General features: G+C 30.0%; 1 protein-coding gene across 1 annotated transcript in view; it reads left to right on the top strand.

The window, feature by feature from the left end:
• The window catches only part of LOC126740364 (hornerin-like), a 49,351-nt gene that overhangs the window by 19,721 nt on the left and 17,341 nt on the right, over positions 1-12,289 (top strand). Inside the window, exon 2 of the mRNA XM_050446343.1 lies at positions 4,278-4,386. Within this exon, the coding sequence (XP_050302300.1) occupies positions 4,317-4,386 (70 nt within the window). The 5' untranslated portion in view covers positions 4,278-4,316. The remainder of the gene's footprint in view (positions 1-4,277; positions 4,387-12,289) is intronic.

Below are 12,289 nucleotides of genomic sequence, written 5' to 3'. Positions count from 1 at the left end.
AGTCATCTTTCAGATTAACTTTTAAATGAGACCTATCATCTGCAAAGAGGTTACTAATATATTGTTCTCAAACAGTTTTTCTCTATGCATTGATTTGTGTCATTTGTCCTTGTTTATTTTATATGTTAGAGAAAATATATTTCCTATATACTCCTGCTATTTCATTTATTTTCTCGTGGCATTATGTTGTGTCAATAAGGACAATAAAATAAAATTGAATTTTTTAAAGTTTAATCATTTTTAATTTACGTTTTTAACAGCACTCATAAAGCAGCTTTGTGGTAAGAAATTGCTTTATTAACTGAGCCCATTTTATCCTAATAGTCGATTTATTAACCATTAAGACAAATTTTAATCAAAAACCTTATTTTAGTAACTATGCTTTAAGAACATTCTCCCAATTCAGAGATATCTCCTGCTATAGTTGATCATTATAATTGACTAATTTAATAATAAGTTAAGCTATATTGTAATAAGTTACTATATTTTTTGTAAATTATGTATGTTAACGATACGTTCAAATGAAAAAACTGCAAAGTAAGATTTTTAATTATCACACATAATTTAATATTTTAAAACATCTCCAAATTGAAAAACTGTTTTGCGAGTGAAATCAATATAAATTATTAATATTCGAAAACAACGAATCAAAATAACGATCATTGTCCTTAACCTTAAAGAAAGTTTATTATTATCTGATGTCCTCATACCAGACCACAAATGAGCTGCAACCCAAATCCGCTATCCAAACAAGGAAATGCATAAAAAAAATTCCTCGCATTGTAACAGTTATATTAACAGATTCAGGTTTTCCATTACTGATGGCCATGATTGGCAAAAATCAATGGGACAGGTTTTTTCGGGGTACCGTTAATGTATATCACGAGGTCAAGTCTTATGTTAACAGCTAAAGTGTCAGAGAGTGAAATTGATCATTTATTTTAATCGACCCTTAATTAAAGGGATTTCTCTTAATTACAGCAATTTAAGGCACTAAATTCTTAAACAATTGGGGACGTATTATACCGCGTTCAGTTACCGTTCTAACGAGGCAAGAGATCTCAGATATCGGCAAGGCGGGTTAAAAAAAATAAATAAAAGTACGAATGTTGTGGGCACTTTGTATGCGGCGGTCATTATCACATTTTAGGTCGCATACGCATTTGCTTGGGTTTTTCCAGGTTGTTTTTTAGTACAAGTCAAGTTCAACGATGCAGTTTTTAGGTCATTGATTGCTTATGAGTGTGATATCCTCTAAAGGAGATTATAATCTTTAATTTTGATTTATTTAAAGAAAAGCGATTTTTATTTATAGAGAGTGTTAATGATAGTTTAGCTAATGTATAGCAGCTTCTGTCAAAAAAAATATTTAATATAATTTGAATGGCATACTTTTGGCACTTTTTATTATTGATATAATTTTGATAAAAAAGAAACTTATACTACTAAAAAGAGATTAGATAAAGAAGCGAAAGAAGAATTTACAGACAGAAATATATTGTATACTTTATAAAATTTAAATTTAAAAGGAATTAGAAATGTGACCCAAGTACGTTTTAGTTCGTAGAATATTCGGGACGGTAATTCGAACATTAATTTTCTCTATAACATTCTGACAATAGTTTATTTTAATATCCAGAGAACATTTAAAAGAATTTATAATAATTTTTTTGTATTGGTGTTATGTTAATTTTTATACATATACGGAAAATAATGCGAAAAGTTATCTTAGGATAATAATTGAGATTATGTTCGGAATGTTCCTGAAAATTTTTTTTTCTTGAAACAAGATTTAAAATTTATTATTCTAAGAATATTCGGTAAAAATATCCCTTGAAGATTTTTATTTGGTCCATGCTGGAATATCCTTTCAAAAAAAAAATTATTCTTTTCCAAAATTTTAAATATAAAATATAATGTTCTAGAATATCTAATTTTCACAAGCGTTGACAATTGAAAAAAATTAATATTCATTTCAAATAATAATAAGAAAGTTTTAACTCGATCATACTTATTGATTGAATCATTTTATTCCTTTTGGTCATATTAGCTGACCAACAAGGGCAAAGTATCATATTTTACACAAATATTTTGATTATATTTTAAAAAATTATTACTTAAATATTTAACTATTTATAAATTATAAAAAGTTATTCTAAGATCATAGGTAAAATTCTGTTCAAAATATTCGGCTAAAAATATTCCTTGAACTTTAATTGGTCCATGGTGATATCTGGAATAGTCTTTTACAAGGAGTATTTACCTAGAATATTCACAAACCATTCTAACTAGATACCTTAATGAAGACCTAGTAAACATAAACCGAGTAGTCGATGTTTTAATAATTCAATCTTAGCGACCATATCGTCGACATGAAATTATCATAAGCGGAAAAACCCTTTTAAATAAATCCACCTACAAATCAGGTAGTTAACCTAATATACCTGTTCCGCATATCAAATTACTGCATCTACAATCCGTCCCTGACCCCTATTTGTTGACATTCGCAAACCGCTATTCGCTAAAAATTTATTTAAATAAAGGCGGATTTTTGAGCGACAACTGGACCAATTATATGCGAAGACCTGACCGCTCCCTTACGCGAACATACGGTATTGTTTCAGATTAATGGATGTACAGAATTATTCTTGTTTATCTGATAGGGTCAGTCTGGGATTTTATTTATTATTATAATAAATTAAAAATAATTTATGAGCATAGATTTGCCTAAGATGTACAGGTTGAGATTTTTCAGATTTTTAGAAAAAGTGCTTTCTAATTTTCGAACTACTTAGCTTATTAAAAAGTCTAAGTAAACCCAGCACTGCTGTGCTGTACTTGAAGTACAGTTTATTTAGTATACTGATATTGAATGCTTTCATATAATAATTTTGTTTGTCCATAGTGTTTTCTTTAGTGTTCATAACCTAAAAATGGACATACTGTCGACTATATTGTGTCACAAGGGCAAATCACTGTTCACTTTTTTTTTTGTTTTACCTTTCACATACTTAATCAAATTTTCTTTCATAGAGAGAAAAGTGTTATTATTAAATTTCAACTTATCGATATTTTTTAACAAAAACTTCATAAAATGTTCTCCAGATGTTTTTTTTAAACCTACTATCAATATTATAAAGTAAATTTTTAAGTCTTACCTATTAAGGTTTACTCCATTCCATCTTTTTTTAAATAAATAGATATAAATGTATATTTAATAAAAGGTAGATCGCATCCATTTAAGTTATGCCTAACGGTTTTGGACTTAAATTGAATTAATTTAACTAAAAAAATGTTGTTTGTAGGATTAGTAGAAATATTATAATTTATAAAGTTTTTACTTGCCTCTGGACCTTGCTAAAGTCAGACTTTATGTTCACTGGGCCTTAATTAAGAGTTTTCAAAGTGTTAAAAAAATTAAACGCTAAACATCGAAATCTAATTATATTTTTATTTTACAGTTCTTTTCACCGATCCTTAGTTGTGATTGATCTGAAGTTAAAATGCATCGGTAAAAAGAACTGTTGCCTCTTTTACCCATAATGTTAATTTAATTATTATTAAATACTTAGTTTATTAATTATAAAAGCGTTTAATTAAACGTATAAGCCAGAATATACATAAGTTTTAAGAAAACAGCTTTTATTTTGTCACTCGGTTAATTTAATAGCTCCAATCACAAATTTATTTTGGTCTTAATTGTTTCAACTTTCAGGCATCGTGCATTTCTAAAATGTAAAAAAAATCCCCGTTATAGTCTAAATATAAAGTTCACAAAAATATTCGCACAACAGATCTACTAGATAACAAAAAGTCGACGTACAACAAAATTATTTAGCAAAATTTACATAAAACTCACATTAAATTTAAATTTTTATCATATCTAAATCGGATATTACCGTTAGAATTGGGGATCAGCATAAAATTGACCCAGATAAAAATGTTGTTTGGATGTGTCCCAGAAACTATAATAATTTATTTTACATCAAGTTCACTGGGCTACATTTATTTCTTTAATGTCTTATTACTTGGTAATAAAATATACTAAAAAAAAACATTTAGCAATATTTACTTCCTCGAACAAGAAAATGCAGTTCCTCATCTTCAAGGCTGTTTATCCCTAATTTATGTAATAAACAATATATAATTGAAAAAGAAGCAATGTATTCTTTCGATGCACTTAAAATGACGGCATTTCTAACGATGATGCTTTTGTAGTAATTTTTTTACTTTACACTAGCAAGTAGCTTTATAATAACAATTTATTTTGTTTGCAGAAGATTCCGATGTGTTGAAAGGACGTGGTACGAAGCAAAATGAAGACGGGAGCGACATTGATGCTCCTTGTAGTGGGGTGGTTTTCCTGTGTTTTAGCGAATAATAATGGTAAGTCCGTTTTGTATAATCGTTTTTATTCATATATTATTATCAAACATTGTGCACTATAATGAAAAACACTAGTGACTTCGTAAAATTGACTTTGTCGCTTGATTTTTTAAAAATATATGTTTCGTTCATATACTATTAACTTCGGTAATGGCAACATCATGAAGTGTCTCAAAGGAGAAATTAGAGTGTACTGAATTTTTCACTAGTTACTAGCGAAAAAGTTGATATTATCACTTGAGTAGCGCAAAATATCTTAAATTTGTTTACTTTAATGCTTTGCTAAGCTCAAATGAAGCAAGTGAAGAAATGTCACTAACAAAAAATATACCATGCTGTTTGTTAATCACTAGTATTTTTTAAAAATTGATTACGTTGCTTGATTACGTTGCTTGATGAGGCACAAAATATCCAAGAGTATTCTATGGTTTAGTAAAAAGTCGATACTAGTCTTAACCGCGTCTGGTACTCATGTTTCGAATAGTCTTAAGGAAACGCCGTTAAGACTATTCTATATCTGAAATGGAACTGGGCAGGCCACATGGCCAGAATGTGAGATGGTAAATGGATGAAAAACATTATAGAAAAAGATTATATATGGCTAGGAAGATCCAAAGCTTTTAGAAGAAGCAAACCATCCACACGCTGGACACAATATAAAAGAGATTGCAGCAACTGGATCTCAATGGATCAGTCTGCACAAGGTCAAAATACGTAGCAAAATTTAAGTATTTATTTTTTCGATAAATATGGCATTATCATTTAACGCCAAATCTTACTATTTTGTAAACAAACCACAAAATCGTAAAATATCAAAAATAAAAATTAACCAAAAAAAAATCAGTGAGTACTAAATGCTGCTCTAGTAACTGTGAAATAATTGGTATTGGCGTTTTTTTTTAATATACAGAGTCATCGAAAACAGTAGCAAGGTTAAAGCTTTAAATGTGATTTTTTTTAAAAATCTTCGAATCGGTATAGTTTCGTGTTCAGAGGGACATATTTACACATAAATTTAATGACTATACCTTCAACCCCTTATTCACCGTTATGTTTTCAAATGGGAAGAGTTACGTCTGGTAGAGATACATCTTCCTATCAGTTATCTTCTAATTGTTCTTTTGAATTGATCTTTTCACTAATTGACATTGAAAATGAATATAGTAATTTATGAATTATTTATAAATTAAAAATTGATGCATGAATTTATTTCCAATATTTTCTTCCAACTAAACATTTTTTTGTTGCCTATGAAGAAATTTGCATTGCAAACACATTATTTACTCCTTTGGACTTGGTAACAGATCTTTAGATTTTTTTTGTTGATTTATCGCTTTGGCTTACAACATACAGTACAAGAAGGAATCGGCCAAGAATTTGCTATGGCATATCTCTATGCAATTTGTTCATTAAAAGAACTAATAGGAACACGGCCTGAAACAGCATGTATACAGCAGTGCATATATTTACCAAGCAAAATACCTCAGATAGTTTACCCTGCTATTTTGTTCGTGTAATTTGTGACACGTTTCTGCCGCCTCGACCATATATTTTATCTCTGCAAAAATACTCTCTACTGCTTCAAGGATAACGATTTCATCGGAATGAAATTTATAGCTTTGGATACCGACTGAGAGCATCCATAACCGCTTTTCTATTTTGAAAATTTTTAAAAAGTTAGATAAAATCGGTCCGTAATGAGGCTTACGACCTTGAAAAGTAATAACATAAATCTTTAATGAATATGGGTAGCAATTATGATTTTTTATGATCATAGCTTGGCTCTTAAAGAGTTCGGCTCTTTAGAAGTAAATACTACTAAATAAGAAATGATAGTTACCAGGCGTTTACGATGGGAACTGAGGCCACCACAACAACATTTACACGAGAAAGATATAAGACTTCATATGTTTTTTTTGTCCAAGAAGATTCTGTCAAGGAATTTATTACTTGGGACAAAAGTACTTACATTTTATTAAAAACTATATTCACTTTATTCTTATTTATGTTCCATGCTAACTCTTATTTTTTAAATTTATTCTTCATAATATGCCAAAGCGTTTTCGATTACTTATACTCACTTTATATTTTTTCTTACTTTACATTAATGCATAGTAATATTTTGGTAGAACCCTTCCAGCTTCTGCATCTTACGAAATTTTCTGGTTTCTTTAAGTTGTTAAAGACATTGATGTCTAGCTTCTTTGTTTTAGTAAACTAGTTTAGGCAAGAGTATCAAGCAAATGTATCAATAAATTTTAAAGATTTAAACTTCGCAATGACTTTTCTAAAACTTGATGTTCCAGCAGTACTGCTTCAAAAGAAAGCATAACTTTGTTCTTGTTTTTTTCGATTTTCTTTTTATGGCAATTCCTCAATTTAAAACGTTGAAATTTTACTCGATTTTTGATATTTTTATCGGTAATCAGTTTCTTTCTTTAAATCTTCTTTCATGACTCACTTCTTTGTTGTATATTTGTGTTTAAACTTTTGTCAATTTAAGACTCCTTGAGATCTTGTTCCACTCGTTTTTTAATTAATAATTTTTCTTGATCATCCAATATTAGCAAGTCATTGAAACCAATTTGAAAATTGAGTAATTGTTAAGCACATCAGAAATGCATTTATCTCAGTTATAAATCTCTGAAGATTTCAATGAATGATTTACACATTACTATTTCTGTTAAATCATAGAAGCTGTATAGAAACTAAGCAAACCAAGCCTAATAAGACTATGTCATTAATTCCAACAGGACCTAGTAAAATATTAAAAGGAAATTTTGGCTAAGCAAAAGTAGTGAAGGTACTACTATTTTTAGTGAATGTAATGAAGTAGTTTAGAGGTGAAGGTACTCAGGGCTGAAGATAAAAACTAAAACAAATGTAGTTTAAGCAGTTTTTCAAGCCTTATCTCCTTTATTTCTCATCAAACTTATGACCATGATTTGAAACTATTAATTGAAAAGGAAGCAATATCATATTATCTTGCTTACTTCTTCATTGGTCTCTAAATCATCTTCTAAGAATTATGGAGAAAATGTAAACAACATTTGATACGCCGACGACACAGTCTTGATAGCCGACAGCTTGGCAAAACCTGCAAGACCTACTAAGTTCTCTTCATATTACCAGTAGAGAATATTGTCTAGAACTCAATGCCAAAAAGACAAAGTACATGGTAATTAGCAAAACTCCAACACCATATATAGAACTGATCGTCAATAATGAGGTCGTCGAAAGGGTTGACAAATTCAGTTATTTAGGAACCACCCTATCTGAAACTTGGGATCATTCTGTGGAGAAATTTTGCATAGAGAATGTACGAAGGACTTTCATTACAATGAAAACCATGCTCACCAACGGAGATCTCAGTTTGGAGTTGAAAAAAACGAATAGTAAATTGCTACATCTACCCGATACTCCTATGCGGAGTAGAGAGTTGGACAGTTTCTAAGCCCATAGAGAAACGAATTGAGGCCTTCGAGATGTGATTTTACAGCAGCATCCTGAAGATACCTTGGACTAAAATAACAAATAATGAAGTACTAAGCAGAATGTGTCAACCGCAACTTTTACTCACAATTAACACACGAGAACTTAAATACTTAGGACACGTAATGAGAAATTAAAATAAATATCGTCTCCTACAGAACATCATACAGGGTAAAGTAAAAGGAAAGAGAGGCCCGCGTAGAATTTCCTGGTTGGCAAATTTCCAGAAATGGTATAGTGCTACCTCCACTAAGCTGGTTAGATGTGCTGTCAATAAAGTTTGAATAGTTATGATGATCGCCAAGATTCCTAACGGATAGGGCAGGAGAAGAAGAAACAGAAGAAGAATTATCATTAATTGTATAATCAAGAGTTTAATATACTCTTTTTTTTTTAATATTCTTTGTAAATTTTGGATTAAAACTTGTGTATCTTATCAATATTGCTTCTTATAACTAGTAATCTGACCTTAGCAAATACATTAAGATGAATTTTGGGATAGATCCTCGATTCTCAGATTATTCAGATCTAGGTTTAGTGTCCATCTGAGCCGAGCCCAAACAACTGAGAGTACTTCGTCGTCATGTAAAATAAGCAGATCTCGTACTTAGAAATTAAGTGAATTAAGTGAGCTCAAAAATATAGAGTTACGCCTACGAAACATCTGTCATAACTCGACGACAACGACCTGACCTTTGAAAGTTCATAAGACTGAAAATGGCTTGCTTAAATTGACACTCGAAGTCACATCTAGAACTTATATCTGTATGAAAATCATATTAACAGTTTAAAAACCTATATGAGACTTGCTTCAAAAATTTGAAGAAAATACTATTAAATTTTCGTATATAGTTTAGCTATGATATTGCCTTATCTAGTTAACCAGTTTTTGCTTCCTAAACTTATGTTTTGATTTTCTTTTATCTTATGTCATTAATTCGCATACAAGTAATAGTCCTAACATTGTCCTTGACTCGCCATATATGGTTTCCCTTTAAGATACCTTTCCATAAAAGTCAACTTGTTCGTTTATTCACACAAACGAAGATCTAAAAATATCTTTGCGTTGCTTCAATATAAACACTACGTAACTCTTAAGCCAATTATACCATAATTAGCAAACATATCAATCTCTATCTACGAAGGGACATGACGTAAAAGATCTAAATCTATCACCGCGTTGACTCATTATAAATCAAAACATGCGTAATTGAATCCAAGCGGAGAAGAACTGGTTGAAAACTTGTTGGCGTTCGTTAGGATCATTAAGTTTAGAATATTATGATAAGTCAAAATGAAAACCGGCATTTATTCCATAAATTCGAGATGCTCCTCTCAATTAATAAATGTTCTGCATGACGACGATTTAAAATCATTATTATAACAGCCTTGCCAAGGTAACTGCAATAATAAAGTTCTAAAACAAATTGATTTTTTTAAGTTTTTCTTTTCTTTTTTTGGAAACATCAAGGTAATTGCTTATTTTACAATTAGACAATAGTAATACCTACAGATTTATGTAAAATATTTTGTCTATGTGAGCTAAGTAACAATGCTTCAACATCTCGTATAAAAATATGTGACATTCGTAGCAATTGTACTAAATTCTCCAGGATACCGTCCGATAAAAGTACGTAGTCACATAAACTGTCTGTGTCATCTTCGCATCCTTGCCTTGTGTGTTTTCTTGTTTTCTTAGAACGACTTTGTAATTCATACCGACTGAGAAAACACCGAGTAAAAACAAACCAGCTGGGAATTCAAATTTTATGGCGATTCGTGACTTTTCACCATAAAATGATTTTTTTCAGAACAACTTGTTAGCTTTAATAAGGTACGCATTTGCATGCAATTAGCCATTCCTTAAAGAAAATCATCCCTTTATCATCAATAATCATGACAGTTTGATACATTGCCTTCCAGCAAGTTAGATGGGAAGGTATCCTATTTATTTTCAGATGGTTAATAGATTCTTTTCAAAACACTATCATAGTTGATTTTTCTTGTCATTAGTCGTGAGTCAAAAACTTTGTTATGTTTTTTAATGGGTTCACTTGGGATTATTTTGGCTCCTCACGCAGGCTGAGAACGGGGTTCATTCAGTAGCCCTGAGCATTGTAGAGCTTTTTTTGTGTTATTTAAGTATTTCTATATTTTTCAGATTTTTCTAGATTTGTGCCCTGAAGATGCCCTGCATGATTATTGCTTGGTACCATCATCTGTCATTATCGCATCGGGCCATCGGTCTTCAGGTGCTTTTAGTTCTTTCATATTAGGTTTACTATAGTTGGCTTTAAAGATATGAAGATTGTATACATATCCAATCAAATATCTATACAAATGTTTCCTAAGTCACTTCAAATACAACCTAAATACCATTCCCAAAAATAAGTATGCCCAGAAGGATCACTTCTGGAATCCTCTTTAATGCGGCTCAAGAGGTACCACACTCTATTATCAAGTATTGGGGCTCTCTATAGTTAACGCTATATAATTTAATGTTTCTTTTAATATCTATCATCGTCCATCTATCTATACATATTATTACATCACGTACAATCTATTATCTATTTAACAATAATGACTTTAAATTAATTTTTATTTTTGATCAATAGTTTCTGTTGCGAAGCTCCATCTTTTGCATTAGTCTTTAAATGAATTCGGAGAAGATAAACAAACCTAAAAAATTTTTGGACTGAGATTTTCTTCCTTCTCAAGACAAGAAGAGAGAAGATTTTGAATAAAATATTTTTTATGTTAGTATGTGTGCCTAGAATAAATATCTTACCTCAAAAAGGATAAGGCTCCTATGTTTCACCTTACCTATGTTTCAGAAAGTTGTAACGTCGTCCACATTTAATACTATGCAAATTGATTTTTCTTCTAATTATAAGCTACCTTTAACAAATCATTAGGTTACTCTAACTGAAATTCTATGTGCTTTTGGTAGAATTCTATGATTTCTAATAATCTAAAAATACTGTTTAGGAACGAGGAAATTTTCGTTAATAAAACTGAACTGAAGAGATTGACTAAAAATTGTAATTCTGTAAATAATTAGGTCAATCACCATTCAAATTATATTAAAACACACTGTTTTTCACTCCTAAAAACCGTTCATAAATTTCTTGTCTCTATTTATTCTCGGGATGAAATAAATGCAGGTGCAAAAAAAAAACGATAAACCAACAAGTGCATCTTCCGACAGATTTATGACTGCTTCTGCCATATTTACGACTCTCGCCCTATTCGAGATGCAAATGCCGATTATTCTGAATAAGTAAACACCGCCAGCATGAAAAATCTTATTTAATTTATTTATTTATAGGGGTAAAATTAATTTTAATGCAGATTCTTGTCAGCAATTAGTTGGTAATAACTAATTGGTCGTAAATATATTTTATTAATTGAAATGAATCTTTTATCTACTAGTAGTTCTAGAATACATTACAAAAGGCAGTTGTGTATAACATATGAATAGTATGTGGAGTAGTGTGAATCTCATTTTTGAATATAATGAAGTGGGGAGCATATTATGCGAAATTTTAATCCATGATCTTGGGCTTCTCTCTTTTTCTCTCGTCTTTCTTTTTATTTTTGATATTTTCTAAAAATTGTACTTTATTTAACAAGAATGTTGTTGCACAATTTTTACTTAATGGAATACAATTATTTGAAAGACTCTTAGTCAAAGAGCTGCCTAATATCGTTTTTAAATGTCAAATGGAGAAAATAGAATTTTTTGTTAATTAGCCTTGAAGAGTATTGTTCTTCAACGAAAGAAAAATTGTTACTAGAAAGGGATTTTCAGTTATCAATTAAAATGAACCATTTTGGTTTTTAAGAAAGCATAATATACAGCACTAATCATGCTTATACCATAAACAATCTAAATCCTCTGCATACCATAAATGTAATAGATATCCGTCAATGAATCATCTCTTTATTTTAGATACTATACTAGCACTAGTGGACAAATATATGTATATTATATTATAGTTTTCTGTTACTTCTAGTGAGTGGAAATTATTTCTTATTTCGCAAAAGCAGTTTTTCCAGGAAAACTAAACAAAAGCTTTGGTTACTTTATTTTGGTCAAAAATTTTTAAAAATCGCAGATTTTTATGTCAATAAAAGTTCATGATATTTTTATATCCAGCCGTTTTGGTCAGTTATTAATAAATAAAAGTAAAAAATAATATTAGAGATACAATCGCCAATAGTTTTCCAAAATATAAACAAAACTTAATCTGTTTTGTTAGACACGCGTTTTAAATGTAATCAGGATCATTCTATACTAAAACATATTACGAGATTGAAATTATTAATAATTAGGTATAATGCAAATAACTAATTAAAATACTATATATAGAAATATAATTTTCTAATAAAAGCGCATGAACTTCTTTCT

The sequence above is a fragment of the Anthonomus grandis genome, chromosome 9 (genome assembly GCF_022605725.1).
Source record: "Anthonomus grandis grandis chromosome 9, icAntGran1.3, whole genome shotgun sequence".
NCBI lineage: Eukaryota > Metazoa > Arthropoda > Insecta > Coleoptera > Curculionidae > Anthonomus > Anthonomus grandis.
The sequence above is the reverse complement of the archived record's forward strand: the minus strand, read 5'-3'. Positions and strand labels throughout refer to the sequence as shown.